The sequence below is a fragment of the Macaca nemestrina genome, chromosome 13 (genome assembly GCF_043159975.1).
Source record: "Macaca nemestrina isolate mMacNem1 chromosome 13, mMacNem.hap1, whole genome shotgun sequence".
NCBI classification, from domain to species: Eukaryota; Metazoa; Chordata; class Mammalia; order Primates; family Cercopithecidae; genus Macaca; species Macaca nemestrina.
In genome coordinates this window covers 69,760,877-69,779,132 of record NC_092137.1, presented here as the reverse complement: position 1 = coordinate 69,779,132, position 18,256 = coordinate 69,760,877, and the positions used below count along the sequence as shown (strand labels likewise).

At 42.8% G+C, this 18,256-nt stretch overlaps 1 protein-coding gene across 13 annotated transcripts in view; it reads left to right on the top strand.

Moving 5' to 3' along the window:
- Window positions 1–18,256, top strand: part of LOC105465203 (AP2 associated kinase 1) — a 223,190-nt gene that overhangs the window by 164,945 nt on the left and 39,989 nt on the right. For 10 of the 13 annotated variants that reach the window (XM_071076849.1, XM_071076850.1, XM_071076855.1 and 7 more), the window contains 4 exons: window positions 432–707; window positions 5,695–5,927; window positions 7,622–7,779; window positions 9,510–9,614. In XM_071076849.1, coding sequence (XP_070932950.1) covers window positions 432–707; window positions 5,695–5,927; window positions 7,622–7,779; window positions 9,510–9,614 — 772 coding nt within the window. The remainder of the gene's footprint in view (window positions 1–431; window positions 708–5,694; window positions 5,928–7,621; window positions 7,780–9,509; window positions 9,615–18,256) is intronic. The other 3 variants (XM_071076856.1, XM_071076851.1, XM_011713482.3) reach the window with 1 other exon arrangement.

Sequence of the window (18,256 nt, the reverse complement as noted above, 5' to 3'; positions counted from 1 at the left end):
CATTTGCTTCAACCTATTCAGGTAGGGAAGCATTTTAATCTTGGCTGCTTTAAATCCCTGTATAAGAAGGATTACCTCTATGATTAGGAGATCGTTTATTAGCTCCTGCTATACTCTAGCTTATGGAGTCACATGATGTTTAGTCAGATAGCTTCCCTTAGGCAAGGCCCAGAAACCCACTTGGAAGGCCAGTCTGTAGTGCAGGAGGCAGCCTGGTGCAATGGATGGAGCCTAGCAGTGTAAGGGACTGCTGCTGTGTTGTATTTAATGCCCTGAGGTCTCCATCATGAGATTTTAGGCCTAGCCTCAAGACTTTTCTACTTGCCCTTGCCTTTGGCTTTAGCACTGGTCTTCATTGTTACTGAGACATTTGTCTTTTGTGACTATTATTCTGGGACAAGCCCTTATTCATCTTCTCATTTCTTGCTCAGTTTCAGGCAGTACATCCAGCAACCCAGCAACCAGCAATTGCTCAGTTCCCTGTGGTGTCCCAGGGAGGCTCTCAACAGCAGCTAATGCAGAATTTCTACCAGCAGCAGCAGCAACAACAACAACAGCAACAGCAACAGCTGGCCACAGCCCTGCATCAACAACAGCTGATGACTCAGCAGGCTGCCTTGCAGCAAAAGCCCACTGTGGCAGCAGGACAGCAGCCCCAGCCACCGCCAGCTGCAGCCCCACAGCCAGCCCCTGCCCAGGAGCCAGCGGTAAGAATCAACCAGAGCTCAGAGCACAAAAGCAGTGGAGGAGTGTGCAGTGAGAGTTAGGGAAAGGGTGGGAAAGATGGCAGCAGCGGATGTTGGGTCAGGATGCTTTCCCACCTGGGTGGTTCAAATATTTGATCTGTCCTTGATATATCCAAGAATAGTATGAGATGTTCTGTAGAAGATAGAGGTTTTTAAAAAAATCATTCTAGGCTGCTGATGAAGAACCTTCGTAATTTTTATCTCTCTGAAACTAGGCTAGCAGGAAGATCTGTTCGTCATCTCTCTCACTGTCACTTTGAACAGTCAAGGACCTAGGCAGGATTAAAGTTAATCCCTTTCTCTTCTTCAAGGGGCAGTTTGATCCATTGTGCCCTTTCCAGGCCCTGAGTCCTCCATGTTGTGTTTATTCTTTGTCTTGGATGACATTATTAATCACATTATTTAAGTTTACCTTGCAGCTCCTGTCAAGGGCCTGCTTACCTGGGACCGTTCACCCTGGTGTAATCACCCTGGGTACCAGAGCATCTGAGTATCCAGTCATTTGAGCCGTCCTGTCAATTTAGAAATTGGGCATGTCCACTTTTAGATATTGGCTGAGTATGGCATCAGAACCCCTCGTCTAATTGTCCTCTACAGTTTCAACACACACAGGCACATCATGCTTTAGCCTTTAATAAGTGGATTTTTTTTTCCGTAGTCATATTTTTCTGAGTGATAGTGATAGAAAAATTTATGGTGTTAGAAAAAGACATTTTGCATACCCAGCTGATAGAGTGTCACAGCTACCCTGTTACTCCCAGGGAAGTCCAACCACTAGACAAACAAAGGAAAAGTAAGAAACCGTCTTTCTGAGGATGGATTTGTAATAGAGTTTTGTCTCCCATCTTAAACAGAAAACCTACATCCCTTCGAAAGGAAGCAGTGCCCGTAGATTGTCTTCTTTAAGTCTCAGCTAAGTGTGTGTTTAGTGTCTTTACACCTTCGTTTCTAAAACAACTCAGACTTCCTGCAGGCGTGGAGTAGACAGTGAGTCTCTGTATTTTTAACAAGAGATAAAGTTCCTCTTGTTCATGGAAACAGAGTTTTTAAAAAAATTAGTGCATGATGTAGCTAGAAGGGACCTTAATTATCCAGTTCAGTCTCCTCGTTTTATGGAATTGGAAACTGAGGCATAGACTAGAAAGTGATTGCCCAAGACATACAGACTGATGGTTGTGGAGCTGGGGCAATAATCAAAGAATCCTGATCTGTGTTTAAGTTTAATGATAACAGATGCTCATCCAGGGTGATAAAATGATCAACTACTACTGACTACACTTCTTACAAGGTTCCCCTGTGCTTTTCCTAGACAAAAGTGTCCACTTTCTTGGGAACGAATTATGAACCTTCTCCATGTTCTCTGGATGAACAAATACTTTGAACACTTTGCTCTGGGATAGTTGGTTTTAGGGACAGAGAGGAAACATGCTTTGGCCAGGAGCCGTAGAGCTTCTCAGCTTTGACCCACCCCTGTCTCCGCTGACTCTTGGCAGGGCTAATCTAGAGAAGCAAGTGAGTGAAGGTAAAGCGTACCCTGTAGCCATTTTAAAGCAATAAGTAGCAAAGGGAAAATGGCCATGTGCCCCAGATGTTTACTGCAGTCTTCTTAATAATAGCCCAAAGAATGGAAGCAGCCTAAATTGCTGAGGAACCCAACTGTGCAGCCATTAAAAAGCATGGTTATAAAGTCTGTACAAGAGTATGAAAAGAAATGCTCATGAGGTAATGTTAAAGGAATTGTGAAATTATGGAAAAACCATATACTTGAAAAGAGACTTTTTTTTTTTTTTTTTTTTTTGAGACGGAGTCTCACGCTGTTGCCCAGGCTGGAGTGCAGTGGCGCGATTTCGGCTCACTGCAAGCTCCGCCTCCTGGGTTCACGCCATTCTCCTGCCTCAGCCTCCTGAGTAGCTGGGACTACAGGCGCCCGCCACCGCGCCCGGCTAATTTTTTGTATTTTTAGTAGAGACGGGGTTTCACTGTGGTCTCGATCTCCTGACCTTGTGATCCGCCCACCTCAGCCTCCCAAAGTGCTGGGATTACAGGCTTGAGCCACCGCGCCCGGCCGAAAAGAGACTTAAAGTATAAGGCACCAAAAAGATAAGAATTGTATCTAGTTGTATTAGAGTGATGGAATAGAAGTCTCTTTTCTATATTCTTACATTTCTTGATGTGATTATACTCCTTTTATAATTACATATTTTATTTTTTTAAAATCTTCAGCAAGATAAACATCTGAGTCTTTGTATTCCGTCTCCTATGGTCTCTCTCTCCCTCCTCCCACTTTCCAATCCTGGGATGGCATCATGGTGCAGAAAAGAGTCCTGAGCCACAGTCAGGAGACATGGGTTCCAGTTAACACTGTGACCTTGAATGAGCTCTTGTCCTCAGTACAGAAGTTGAAATCAACGTTTTCTAAGGTCCCTTTAAACTCTCACATTCTTTGATTCTAAGTGGAAGTACAACTGTCTGCCAGGGTTGCTGGGAGGTGTAGCTGGACAGATACAAACCACTTAGTGTCTGTAGATTGCTGTTATAGGGCAAGATGTCCTGAAGGAGGCATCTGATCTTCAGTGTGCTGCATTTGGAGAACAGAAGAGAAAAATGTTGTCCGAGTGGTGAGAAAACTACCCAACCCCTTTCCTTTATGCCATCAACCTAGAGACAAAACAACTCCGGATGTAAAATGCCCTGGGGATTTCACCATCCCTTCCCTCCAGTCCTTCATCTCGGAATAGAGTTGTCACTGGACTCTTCAAAATAAAAGGACCCAACAGTTTAGTATTCTTTACAGATTAATGAATGTCTCATGAAATAAGCCAATTCAGTGTGTCCTCAAAGCCCTCTGACCCCTATGTGTGGTGGTAGTATTCAGCCAGCTGTTACAGGCACAGCTCACTCTGGACCCCCAGAGGAAGTTGTGGAGCTGGAGCTGTGGTCGTCTTCACAGAGCACTTGGCCTCTCCTGCAGCAGGGCAACTTTGTTACCCTTCTAACCTCTGATTGATATTAGAACCTTATATTGTAACATTCAGCCTGTTGGTAAAGTGGATGGAATGCTGACACGTGTACATAGTCTGCCTTAAATAAATTTTCCAAGTCCTGAGTACAAGATGAGGGCAGTCAATATCCCAAGCTAGAAGCATCCTGACCCGGGTATCTAGATAGTCTAGTTTCCTTAAACTCTCTCAGGGCCTGCCTTTATAGACACTGATACTGCAGGTGAACTGAGTTGCCACTTGGAGTAGCCACTCTAATCTGAGAGGAGGGACTGGAGGGAAGGGATGGTGAAATCCCTGGGGCATTTTATATCTGAAGTTATTTTATCTCTAGGTTGTTAGAGTAAAGGAAAGGGGTTGGGTGGCTTTCTTAACATTTTTTGTTCATTTTCCTTAATATAGGTGACTTATGCTTAAGGACCACTCATGTGGTCACAAGGATGTCTCATCTGTATGTTGTTCTGTGGTGGCAGTTTGGCCTGTTTTGAAAATGGCCCATATCACGAGAGTCCTTGTATTATTAGCTCAGTCATCATCAGCACCTTTTTTTTTTTCTTTCTTCTTAGTATATTCTCTGCCAGTTCTTCAATATTATGTCCACACTGAAGATTGAAACAAGTTAATCCCACTAAACTAATGCTATATATTTTCTTAGGAGTTGTCACAGAAATAGGATCTTGTATACCCATCCCATCAATGAAATAAAGAGCCTTAACAACAAAACAAAAAGGGGAATGCTTATCTATTCTTGATGGGAGTATAAGTTAGTTCACCCATTGTGGAAAGCAGTGTGGCGATTCTTCACAGAGCTAAAAACAGAACTACTATTCAACCCAGCAATCCCATTACTGGGTGTATACTCAAAGGAATATAAATTGTTCTGCCATAAAGATACATGCATGTGTATGTTCATTGCAGCACTATTCATGATAGCAAAGACATGGGATCAACCTAAATGCCCATCAATGGGAGATTGGATAAAGAAAATGTGGTACATATACACCATGGAATACTAAGCAGCCGTAAAAAGAAGAGAAGGAGGATGGAGGCTTTGCAAGAACATGGTTGGAGCTGGAGGCCATTATCCTTAGCAAACTATTGGAGGAATAGAAAACCAAATAGCACATGTTCTCACTTACAAATGGGAGCTATATGATGAGAACTCATGGATGCAAAGCGGGAAACAACAGACGCTGGGGCCTCCTTGAAGGTGAAAGGTGGGAGGAGGGAGAGGATCCAAAAAAATAACTGTTGTGTACTAGGGCTTAGTACCTTGGTGACAAAATAATCTGTACAACAAACCTCCGTGACACGAGTTTACCTGTTTACCTGTATAACAAACCTGCTTGTGTACCCCGAACCTAAAATAAAAGTTTAAAACAAACAAGCAGTAACATTTATTAATCACGGTAGAATTCTCTCTGACTCACTCCCAACCTGTGGTCTCGCTATGGCAGAGAGCGAGGGATCTCAGCAGAAATCATTCAGCTTAAATGTGTTTCGCTGGAGATATGTCTTCATTGGCCTCTACCTGTAGTGATAGGATCTATTGCCTGCCCTTTGGAAGCATTCTGAATGAGTTTGTGTGTGACTCCAGAAGTAGAACGTGGTCCTTTATGGTAAATTCTAGATGTTTACACCTGAAATAGCTTTTGCATTCTTATACTTTGGGCTGAATATGGTTAACATATGGTTACCCTGCATATTATTGCTGATGAAGATTGAAATGTATGTGTATCAGGCAAATACCATGTTATTATCAGTCTCAAAGTTGCAGCACAGTTTGTCAAAGCCTGGGTTTTTCTTTCTGGGCGTTATTGATAAAATTAGCCATTTGAGTCTCATGTTAGCGCTTATGTGGCATTTTTTGTTGTTACGCTTTTCTGTTTGTTTTTCCTTTAATTTTTTTTTTTTTAATTTAATGAAACATTTTCCATCTCTCTTCCTAGCAGATTCAAGCCCCAGTAAGACAACAGCCAAAGGTTCAGACAACCCCACCTCCTGCCGTCCAGGGACAGAAAGTTGGATCTCTCACTCCACCCTCATCCCCCAAAACCCAGCGTGCTGGGCACAGGCGTATTCTCAGTGACGTAACCCACAGTGCCGTCTTTGGGGTCCCTGCCAGCAAATCAACCCAGCTGCTCCAGGCAGCTGCAGCTGAGGCCAGTCTCAATAAGTCCAAGTATGTGGTGCTTCCTCTTTGTCGTTCTTACCTCTGTGAGCGAGGTCTGCCTGCGGCTGCTAGTGTGTGATTCTTTGCGTAAGCGTGTAGATGCGTGTAATGCAAATACAGTGGTGTGTATTTGTGTGTGTTTGTTTAATTATTTCTGGTTTGTTTATTTTTCTGGCTTCTTGCATGTACATACATACATCTTGCACGTACTTGTGTTTAATGAGCAACTGTGAATTTGTCTTTAGTGCATGGGCCATACTAATCTTAAGAAGTCTTTTCCTACTTGGCCCACTGTTCTCATTCTCTCACCTGTTCCATGCTCTACAGTGTGCTTTCTGAACTCTCGATCTGACCGAGTCTCTCCATGCTGAAAATCTTTCATTGGCTCCTCATTACCTGTCAGATGATAGCTGAGCACCCTGCTTAACACAGAGGGCCTGTTGTGTTTCACAGGCAGACCTGCCACTCTTCACCTTCCTGAGCCCTTTGTTCCTCCTGTGCCCTCTCCTGGAACTGCCACGCTCCTCCTTGCCCACCTAGGGAATGTTCATTTATTCATCAAGATCCATGTCAGAGGGTGACTTCTCCTTGACCCTTCTCTGATATGATGTATAATTGCTATCTGAACCTTTTTTTGAGCTTGTATGACATTGTATTGTCATTCATTATTTGTATGTCTGATTGAACTGGTTTGTGACAACAACCATGTCTTAGTCGACCTTTGGAAACCCAGTGACTGGTTCCGTGCCTGACGAGTAGATTTTGATGAGTATTGAGTAAATGCAATTTCAGACCCTTAACTGTCTTGGAACCATGCGCTCTAAAGTTAACATCTTTCAATGAAGTTAAGAGAGACTTTATAAGAAAATAATATAATGATACTTAGATGCACAAAGTAGTGTTAACTGTCTTTATTTCTTTTTAATTGTGATGGTGGCCCTTAACTCTATGCATGCTGGATCCTAAGAGATGAGAGGCAGCCTAACTAGACCTCTTTCCTGCCCCTCTAGGGATCAGTTATTATAGATGTTATAGTGGTCACCACAAGGTACACAAGTCTAAGAACAGGTTGCTTTTAGATCCTGAACTGAAACAACTTGCAGATAAGACTAAAAAGCTAAGCAAGAGATTAAGGAAAGTAGTGGGAGGTAGTGAGTCATGAAGGAGAAGAGACATTCATTTCATAAAGTGGAATGGGTATCTGTGGAAATTGTTCAGGTGCTGTGGAAAGCCCTTTTAGGAAAACAGTGTGGGCCGGGCACAGTGGCTCACGCCTGTAATCCTAGCACTTTGGGAGTCCAAGGCGGGTGGATCACCTGAGATCAGGAGTTCAAGACCAGCCTGGCCAACATGGTGAAACCTTGTCCTACTAAAAATACAAAAATTAGCCAGGTGTGGTGGCATGCGCCTGTAATCCCAGCTACTCGGGAGGCTGAGGCAGGAGGATCGCTTGAACCAGGGAGACGGAGGTTTCAGTGAGTCGAGATCACACCATTGTATTCCAGCCTGGGTGAAAGAGCAAAACTCTGCCTTAAAAAAAAAAAAAAAAAAATACTGTGGTGGAAAATGAAGGTTTGACCTGGAAAATGAAGGTTTGACCTGGAAAAGAATTTGATCCTGAAACAAAGAGAAAATAAGTTGACCCTTTTTGTTTTGTTCAACTTTTATATCTTTTTGTTTCGTGGGGGTGGGAACCTACCTAGGTCTGCAACCACCACTCCATCAGGCTCTCCTCGGACCTCTCAACAAAACGTTTATAATCCTTCAGAAGGTTCTACGTGGAATCCCTTCGATGACGATAATTTCTCCAAACTCACAGCTGAAGAACTGCTAAACAAGGACTTTGCCAAGCTGGGGGAAGGTGAGTAAGCTGTGTCTTTTTTTGTGCTTCTTGATTGTAAGAAATAACCAGGAATGAGAAAGAATCGTAACTCTAGAAGGGTATGCATGTGAAAACGTAGGCTTGGGCCTTTCCATAAGGCTTGATTTCAAAGTATGCATACAAATTGGTTTTTATTTTTACCATGGCCCTGAAGTCCTCATCTTCAGGAAATCCTGATCTATTGTGGGTGGCAGCAAGGAGAGTGTGATGCTTAGGGAAGAAACTTGTAGGAAAGGTTTGTGACATAGTCCAGGATAACAGCATCAGGCATGGTCCCTCCTTGGAGGAGTGTGATGCTTCCCTCATCCTAGGTTGGTTTATTGTCCCAGAAAGTTGGCACCGCTTGTCCATGAATGTGCCTTCACATGGACACTGAATCTTTCTTTCACTATGATCAGAGTTCTGTATTACTGTATTACACAGAAAGATTATTAAATAAATAGAAGATATACTTCTGCCTGAAGAACAGTCTACTTTAGAAGGCAGGACACACACACACACACACACAGAGGCACATGCACACACTTTGGAACAAATTCTAACATGCATAATTCTAATAATTCTAATAATGTTAGCAAGTACTCTAATAAAAAGAGTACTCTCAATGTAGATAAGGGCACAGGGTAAAGGAGTGATGAGAACCAATTGAGTGGTATGAACTATTGGCCAAACATTTTGGCTTTAACTGTCATTTAATAGAAATCTTTTAAAACTCCAAGGCCAGTTGTAGTGGCTTGCGCCCGTAACCCAGTGCTTTGGGAGGCTGAGGCAAGAGAATCACTTGAGCCCAGGAATTCAAGATCAGCCTGGGAAACATGCCAAGATCCCATCTCTACAAAAAATTTAAAAAATTAGCTGGGCATCTTGGCACACATCTGTAGTCCCAGCTACTTGGGAGGCTGAGGCGAAAGGATCACTTGAGCCCAAGAGGTCAAGGCTGCAGTGGGCTATGAATTTACCCCTGCACTCTAGCCTGGGTGACAGAGTGAGACCCTGTCTGTTAAAAAAAATTCCTATTACTTTCTTGCTTTTTTAAACAGAAGACAGGGCATAGTACTTAACTTTCTTTGGCAACTTTGTTTCATTGTTATGTATACCAGTTGTTATTCTGGACTGTAAATAGAAATACCTACCTAGACTATTGAAAACTGTAGTATTTTTGCACCCAAATAACTAGCCCCTGAGTTTTACTAATTTCCTCTCCCTTTTCTTACTGTTCAGCTGTCAGCTTTCACATTAAGCTACTGTCATTATGCTTGTCCCTCATAACATCTCATTATTGCCATCTCCACTGCTCCCTCTTCTCATTTACTCTCCTAAACTGCTTCCAATGTGGAAAGCAGATCATCAAACTCATTAGAGCTATATAAAGTGGATAGATTACAAGTGAGGGCGGGAGGCATTCAATGTACAGTTCCGTAGTGTTAAGTACATTCACACTGTTGTGCGACCAACCAATCTCCAGAACCCTTTTCATCTTGCCAAACTGATGATATGCTCTCTTTTGATTCTTAACAATCTCCTTTTTTTTTTCTCAGCTGTTCTCTCAGTTATTGCACTGACTAGACAAGGACCTTTGAATGTGTCGCCATAATGCAGTAAAAGTAGTCAAGTCCAGAAGTCAGTTCAGAGAATGCCCCTCGCCTCTGCCGTGTGTGTGCCTCACAAGATTCTGCTAGAATGAACTGAGTGGTGTTTTGTCTCCCCAGGCAAACATCCCGAGAAGCTTGGAGGCTCAGCTGAGAGTTTGATCCCAGGCTTTCAATCAACCCAAGGTGATGCTTTTGCTACGACCTCATTTTCTGCTGGAACTGGTTAGTATGGCAAATAGCTGAAACATGAGGTTCACTGTTGTTACCTTCACACTGTTTTTCACTCCACAGATATCTCTAGCATGCTAGTGAAACCCAAATCCTGGCAGTAACGTGTATATATATTTTTTTTCATGGTCTATTTAATTTAAAACTTACTTTTTTTAATTGAAAAGGTTTCTGATCAAAAAGAGATAAAGATCCAGGACCACTTTAAATTAAAGTGGCAGGACAGTCTGGCAGTAATATGCAGGACTTGTTCTCTCTAGTCCACAGGCACGTCTTAAACAAGTATTTCTAGATTTGAGAAACACCCAATGTTCATTGCTTGTCATTTCTTAGGTTTCTGAGATGACTTGAAGAATTTTAAAAATTAAATGTTCTGTTATATCTAACACTCCTCTAAACTCTGTGTGTGTGTGGGGGGGGGGGCGTGTGTGTGTGTGCGCGTGTGTGTGTGGGCGTGTGTGTGTGTGCGTGTGTGTGTGTGGGCGCGTGCACGTGCTGTTGGGAAGAAGGAGAGAGGTGTTTTTTTAATGAGACTTCTAAAAAAGGAGGGAGGTATTCTTTTAATGAGACTTTGTTAAAAGTATAGAAGCAATCATAAGAGACAAACTTTTCCCTTCTATTAATAAAAAATTATACATTTTTATTGTATAAAAGTTAGTAATTCATAGGGAAGAAAGTTAAAATTCTCCATGACCTCACTACCAAGAGATAGCCCAGGGATACCATCTTGATGTCTGTTGGTGGCATTTGACCTTTTGAGAGGCACAGATATCTTTGTGAAGCTAATCAAAGTTGTAGGTCTGTCTCCCTGACCAAAATACACATGACTACAATTTTTTTTTTTTTTTTTTGAGACAGAGTCTCACTCTGTAGCCCAGGCTGGAGTTCAATGGCTCAATCTTGGCTCACTGCAACCTCCGCCTCCCGGGTTCAAGTGATTCTCCCGCCTCAGCCTCCAGTGTAGCTGGGATTACAGGCACCTGCCATCATGCCCGGCTGATTTTTGTATGTTTGTAGAGACGGCATGTCACCTTGTTGACCAGGCTGATCTTGAACTCCTGACCTCAGGTGATCTGCCTGTCTCAGCCTCCGAAAGTGCTGGAATTACAGGTGTGAGCCACTGTGCCTGGCCACATGACCACAATTTTGTATGCTCTTTGGCCCGCTGCTTAAGACTCTCAGACTCTGATATACATCTTTTTTTTTTTTTTTTTTTTTTTGAGATGGAGTCTCATTCTGTTGCCCAGGCTGGAGTGCAATGGCACAATCTCAGCTCACTGCAACCTCTGCCTCCCAGGTTCAAGCGATTCTCATGCCTCAAGCCTCCCAAGTAGCTGAGACTATAGGTGTGTGCCACTATGGCCAGCTAATTTTTGTATTTTTAGTAGAGATGGAGTTTCACCATGTTGGCCAGACTGGTCTCAAACTCCTGACCTCAAGTGATCCGCCTGCCTCGGCCTCCCAAAGTGCTGGGATTACAGGCATGAGCTACCACACCCAACCTGATATGCATCTTTATAGACATATTTTGAAGCCTAATTTTTTCATTTAATGAACCTGGCACATTTCTCCTACGTCATTAAAGAAGCCCCTAAAATATAATTTTTTTTTTTTTTTTTTTTTTTTTTTTTTTTTTTTTTAAGACGGAGTTTCGCTCTTGTTGCTGGGGCTGGAGTGCAATGGCGTGATCTTGGCTAACCGCAACCTCCACCTCCCAGGTTCAAATGATTCTCCTGCCTCAGTCTCCCGAATAGCTGAGATCACAGGCATGTGCCACCATGCCCAGCTAATTTTGTTAAAGTATAATTTTTAAAAAGTACCTGCATTAAATTCCATTATATGGCCAGGCGTGGTGGCTCACGCCTGTAATCCCAGCACTTTGAGAGGCTGAGGTGGGCAGATCGCTTGAGGTCAGGAGTTTGAGACCAGCCTGGCCAACATGGTGAAACCTGGTCTCTACCAAAAAATATAAAAATTATCTGGGCGTGGTGGCACACACCTGTAATCCCAGCTACTCAGGTGGCTGAGGTGGGAGGATCCCTTGACCCCAGGAGGCAGAGGTTGTATTGAGCTGAGGTTGCAACACTGCTTTCTAGCCTAGTCAACAGAGTGAGATCCTGTCTCATAAAAAAAAAAAACAAAAACAAAACTTCTAGGATACACTAGATGTATGATATATCCTAGTGTATTTAACCAATCGCACCTTTCTTAACATTAACTTTATTTCAGTATTTACTATGATAAATACTTCAGCAATGAATGTGAGTTTTTGAAAGTATTCTTTGTAAGATATAGAATTTGGCATGCTTCTAAAAGTGATCTTTTTAATTATACTGATTAGTGTCTACTTTTAACCTTATCATATATTCTTTCTGCCTGCTTTCTTTAGGAATGTTAGTAGTTTTTCTAACCTCATAAATTTATTTGTGAGTAGAACGTTGTCGTTTCATAATATTTGATATGTAGTATTCTCTTATTCTTATTTTCTGGATATTTTTAAATAGAAGTTTCAATTTCTTCTTTAACCAAAACTTACTCATGTTATGTTTTCATTGCACCGTGACCAGTATGGCCTGTGCAGTCTTTGATGTAAACTATACTGAAGGGCTGCCTGTGGCCCAGTTTGTTATTCATTTTTAAATGTCCTCTGGAAATTAGCAGTTTCCATGTCAATAAATATTAATCTACAATATGATTGTTTGTGGAAGAATGGTAACATTTATTTAATATCCTCTTTTATGAATATTTGCATTGTTACCAATTTTTCACCATATAAATATTCTTGAAGCTAAATTTTTGTTTATATCCTTTGCAGTTTCTTTAAGATAACTTCTAAGAGACTATGTGCTAAATCAAAAGTATGTATATTTTAAGGTTTTTTATACATGTTTTCAAGTTGTACTCTAAGAAAGCTATATAAATTTTGTTTCAATTAATGGTGAATGAGAGTCATTTTCCCTGCCATTTCTCCACCCAGCCCAGCACAGCCCAGGCCAAAGACGGTAGACAGAGAACCTTATTTTTATTTTATTTATTTATTTATTTATTTTGAGACAGTTTTGCTCTTATTGTCCAGGCTGGAGTACAATGGCGCAATCTCGGCTCACCGCAACCTCTGCCTCCCAGGTTCAAGCGATTCTCCTGCCTCAGCCTCCCAGGTAGCTGGGATTACAGGCATGAACCACCACGCCAGGCTAATTTTGTACTTTACTTAGTAGACGGGGTTTCTCCATGTTGGTCAGGCTGGTCTCGAACTCCCGACCTCAGATGATCTGCCCGCCTCAAAGCCACCCAAAGTGCTGGGATTACAGACATGAGCCACCGCGCCCAGCCAGAGAACCTTATTTACTGACCCATTTTTAGTTTTTTGAGATTTGTGTTGTGTCCTTTGCCTTTTAGATTCATTTTGTAAGTGTTCTTCATATGTCACATATTATCTTTTCCTAGAAAATCATCTGCGGTTATAAAATTTTTCATTAAAGTACAACAATATGTATGTATCTTTTAATATCTATGCACATTAATTTTAATTGTATGTATTTGTGTTCCTCTTTTTCTTGGTAACTGTAGCTAGAGGTTGGATGTTTTATTATATTTTCAGAGACAACACTTAAATTTATACAATCTTCTGTTTTCTTTTTTATTATTTAACTTTTGCTTTTATCTTTATTACATTTTTTTTTTTTTTTTTTTTTGAGACGGAGTCTCGCTCTGTCACCCAGGCTGGAGTGCAGTGGCCAGATCTCAGCTCACTGCAAGCTCCGCCTCCCGGGTTCCCGCCATTCTCCTGCCTCAGCCTCCCGAGTAGCTGGGACCACAGGTGCCGCCACCTCGCCCGGCTAATTTTTTATGTTTTTAGTAGAGACGGGGTTTCGCCGTGTTAGCCAGGATGGTCTCAATCTCCTGACCTAGTGATCCGCCCGTCTCGGCCTCCCAAAGTGCTGGGATTACAGGCTTGAGCCACTGCGCCCGGCCATCTTTATTACATTTTCATGTTTGTTTGTTTGAGACATTGTCTTGCTCTGTTGCCCAGGCTGGAGTACAGTGGTGGGATCTCTGTTCACTGCAACCTCCGCCTCCTGGGTTCAAGCAATTCTCCTGTCTCAGCCTTCCAAGCAGCTGGGACAACAGGTGCACGCCACCATGCCCGGCTAATGTTTTGTATTTTTAGTAGAGACGGGGTTTCACCATATTGGCCAGGCTGGTCTCAAACTCCTGACCTCAGGTGATCCACCCACCTCGGCCTCCCAAATGCTGGGATTACAGGCATGAGCCACCGTGCCTGGCCGTTTTCTTGTTTTTCTTCTATTTGCTTTGGTGATATTAAGAGGAACGCATAGTAATATATTTTCAAATTCTTTTTTAAAAAATAAAGTACTTGGGCTGTGAGTTTTTCTTCACAATTTGACAGTCATTTTCACCCAGCGCAAAAGTGGGGAGGGAGGCTAATTATAATCTTCAGGGAGGCTTTGTCATGTGAAAATATTCCAATGTCCTGTTTTCTCTTTCTCCGGTTGCCTCACTTCAACCTTTGAAGTTTACTCTGTTTATTGAGAATGCTTTCTAACAAGTGTGTATTTCCCTAGTAAAAAAAAAAAAAAAAAAAAACGGAGTTGTGTGGAGTTTAACCATAGCTCATAAATCTTCGTATGATAGTCTCATTATTATTTTGGAGTTATGCTTTTCATTATTAAGTAGTTTAAAATTTTTGTTTCACTTTTAGCTTTGTTTGTGTAAATTTTATAAGTATATTGATATTTTGGTGAAATTTGAAAATGTTCCAAAACCAGTTCATGCTGCTTGAAGTTTGATATGCCACATAGTTGACCAAACATATCAAATGTGTGAAGCACTGACTGTTGTCCTTGAAACAGAACATCGAAATGATGATTAGCCATGGACCTGGGTAGGATATAGTTTGTCTGGAAAGAGGGTCACAGAATAAGCCCTGAGAGTCTTCTTTGCTGCCGAATCCCAGAATTTGGCACAATGTTTGGCTCCATACAGATGTGTTAAATGAATAAGAAGGGTTGCTTTGTGCCAAAGCTTAGGACCTTGGATTCACCAGTGTTAACAATCGAGGTCCCTGATCATTTTCCGTCTGCTCACCCTACCAACCCCAGTTTTAATGCCTAGTTCTCATCTATTACACATGGTTATGTTTCATTGTTTGTGTGAGCTGTTTTTTAATGAGTTTTTTTGTTTGTTTGTTTCTGCCTTTCCACTACTTTATATTTACTCTGAAGGCTGCAATTGAGTGAGTGTGTGTGTGTGTGTGTGTGTGTGTGTGTGTGTGTGTGTATTTTTTTAAGGGATTTAAAGGCACAGCCACAAACACATATTTGAGTAAAGTTATGACAGTAATAACATTGAACATGTATCAAGCACATGAGACATGTTAAACCCACTGGGTAAGCACTTTTCTTGCTCATTATCTCAGGTGATCCTCACAAAGACCACCTGCTCAAGGGCACAGCTGGATAATGACAGAATAGAGATTTGTACCTGTAGCCCAGATCAAAAACTGTAGTTATATCCACGTCTCAGGAATCTCATAAACCAGCAACACTAAGCTTTTGCAAACATTAAAAAGTGTCTTCATAGTTTCCTCAGTTTATCCAGTCTTTTACTATGAACATTTGATATTTTCCCCTCTCTCTTGTTTGCAGTGTAAATGTTTCCTTTCTGTGACACCTTCATTCTTTACAAATGAAAGAAAATTATGTCTAGATGCCAGGAACTCATTTGCTCTCATTTGTACAAAGGGCAGGATGACAGCATTTTCTATAAATTTTTTAACTGAACTCAGACTGTTTACAGATTTTAAACCTTCTGACTGATCAAAGGAGAAACTAAGCAGGAAATTTCATAATGGGTTCAGGAGGATGGCACGGGGCTATATTAAACATTTGTATGGTAAAAGCTGCAAAAATGACGGACTGTGTCTATACATTGGAGGAAAAACAGGCAAACGTTTAAAACTTCACGTGGTGCCTCTTTATTTTCATATGTTTTCCTGTGTGTAAGTTACACATATTCATTTATAAAAATGTGGAGAAATGAATAAGGCCCAAAGTAAAGAAAATAAAATCTTATAACCCCACCTTGAGAGAAGAGCATTTGCTGACATTTTACAGTATTTCTATCTAGAATTTTATTTCTGCATATAAATTTTTTTCAAATATGACCTACACCACGTATTCAGTTTTGCAGTTTGCTTTTTTTCTTTTAAATATGTTTCATTGTGTCATTTTAAAATATTTCAGGGACTTAGAAGCAGTTATTTTATCTTTCTTTTCCTCCTCCTACCTTTAAAGAAACTTAGTTTAAAACCCATTTTAATAACAAAATTATAGAGACTGAGAACAGAGTAGTGGTTTCCAAAGAATAGTAACAGGAATAAGTGGTGGGTGTGACTACAAAGGAGTAGAATGAGGAGGTCTTTGGTTTCATGGAACAGTTCTGTATCATGATTGCAGTGGTGCTCAAGCTAATCTATACATAGAGTCAAGTTGCAAAGAACTATACACACAGGTTGGAGGAAGTGAAGGTCCCAGAGGGAACTAGGGGCCCCAGGAGGGAGTGCTTTAAAGGTTGAGAAATATGGTTTGAATGAGGAGTTGGGGGTCCTAGAAGGAGGTTGAAGGTCCAAGAAGTTGAGCGTTGGAAGGTGTGAGATTAGGATCCCAAGGAGTGTTGGAAGTCCAAAGAAGGGCTGAGGGATAGAGAGTGGGAATTCAGAGTCCAAAGAAGAAAGGTGGGGTTGGTAGTGTGTCAGTGGGGGTTGGAGGTGACCTTGCCTCCCATCCCCACTTCCCAGGGCAGACCTGGAGATGAAGAGGGCAGATGCTCACAGTCCTGAGAGTCCAGTGTGCCAGTCACTGAGCTGGGTCTGGTGGCAACTGCTGGCACACTGGGGCTGACCGACCACTGGGTAGGACATGGCTGTAGAGGTGACGGAGGAGGTTACCCACTGAGGGGATGCCACTGCACCTCCCCGTTCCCTTCTGCCACATCTCGGCATTAACACCCCTGTCTGTCCCTGTTGCCCTTGCCTGTTACCCATCTAGTTGAGCTGGGGCTGGGAGGTTCCTGCACACCTGGGGAATGGTGGGCATCACACATGCTGCCTCCTCCGTGTCTGGGCCCGGGGCACTGGGTTCCCACATTTCAAGGGCCTCTGGAGTGAAAGCCCATATGTCTTTGAAGCCAGGATGCAAAGGAGGCGGCCAGATTCCAGGTGCTGGAAAGGTTGCCGGTCCATCCAGCAGTCCCACCTTTGCCTTCCACTTTATCATGCATCTCAGACTACATCTTGCTGGCCCCGAGGAGGTAGCATTAAGGGTGGCAGAGGTGGCTGCTGTGACAGTGGCAGAGTCTATTCAAGAGATGCTGGGTACTGAGTAGGCAAGGGACTGGGGCACTGGGCTCTCGGGGGCAGGGGAGGTGAGAAGAAGGAGGCCTGGTCAGCCACTGACTACGAGAAATGTGGAATAGAGGTGGGTGGGGTGGAAACTCTCCCACCTCATCACAGCTGCCCAGTAGACCCCAGAGCATCCGAGCATCCTCCTCATGCCAGAGGCAGAACTGGAGAGAGACCAAGATTCAGAGACAGGTAAAGTCCGAGACAGGGAAAGAAGGAAATCAGAGCCAGGTGCCCACGGAGGTGCTGCCAGTGATGCCCACACATGCCCAGCACTTTGACTCCTCCACAAGCCCATTTTACAGACACAACAGTGAGGCCAAGAGAGGTGAAAAGAAATGTCCCACATTTGATGGCCCAGGCCAAGGGGATTAGTAGAGGGGATGCTGAGCCCTACGATTTCCAAATTTAACCCGGCACCACTCAGGCTGAGAAGGAGGGATTCAGGGGTCATTGAGAAAGACAGGGATGTCCAGGCAGCGAGATGAAAAGAGGCAGAGAGACATGAGTGGGGTGGGGTGGGGTGATGTGGAGGGAGAATGGAACAGAGGGTGCGGGTGGGGTCCCAGAGCCAGAGGTATGGGCGACCTCGGCACTGAGGGAAGAAGAAAAGAACAGTACGCACATGCACAAATAGGGCCACGTAACAACTGGTGAGCACCGAGGAGCCTAGGGCCACAGTACTGTGCCGGTGTTGGTGATCTGCGGCTACAGTTTATATAAGACATCATTGGGGGAAGCTGGTTGAAGGGTTCACAGGACTCTATGTGCAGGAACTTCTTGTGATTCTGTATAACTTCAAAATAAAACATTTTTTAAAAACCCACTTTATAGAAACAAAATGAGGCTTTTTTTTTTCTAGAAAGACAGCTGACAAACAAAATGAGATTTTAATTAATGAACAAACTGAATACTAAAATGCAGAGTAAAGAATGATAATGTATGGCCGGGCACAGTGGCTCACACCTGTAATCCCAGCACTTTGGGAGGCTGAGACAGGTGGATCACAAGGTCAGGAGTTCAAGATCAGCCTGGACAACATGGTGAAACCCTGTCTCTACTAAAAAATACAAAAATTAGCCCGGTGTGGTGGCAGGCACCTGGGATTACAGGCGCCTGCCACCTGGCAGAGAGGCTGAGGCAGAGAATTGCTTGAACCTGGGAGGCAGAGGTTGCAGTGAGCCAAGATTGCACCACACTAGCCTGGGTGACA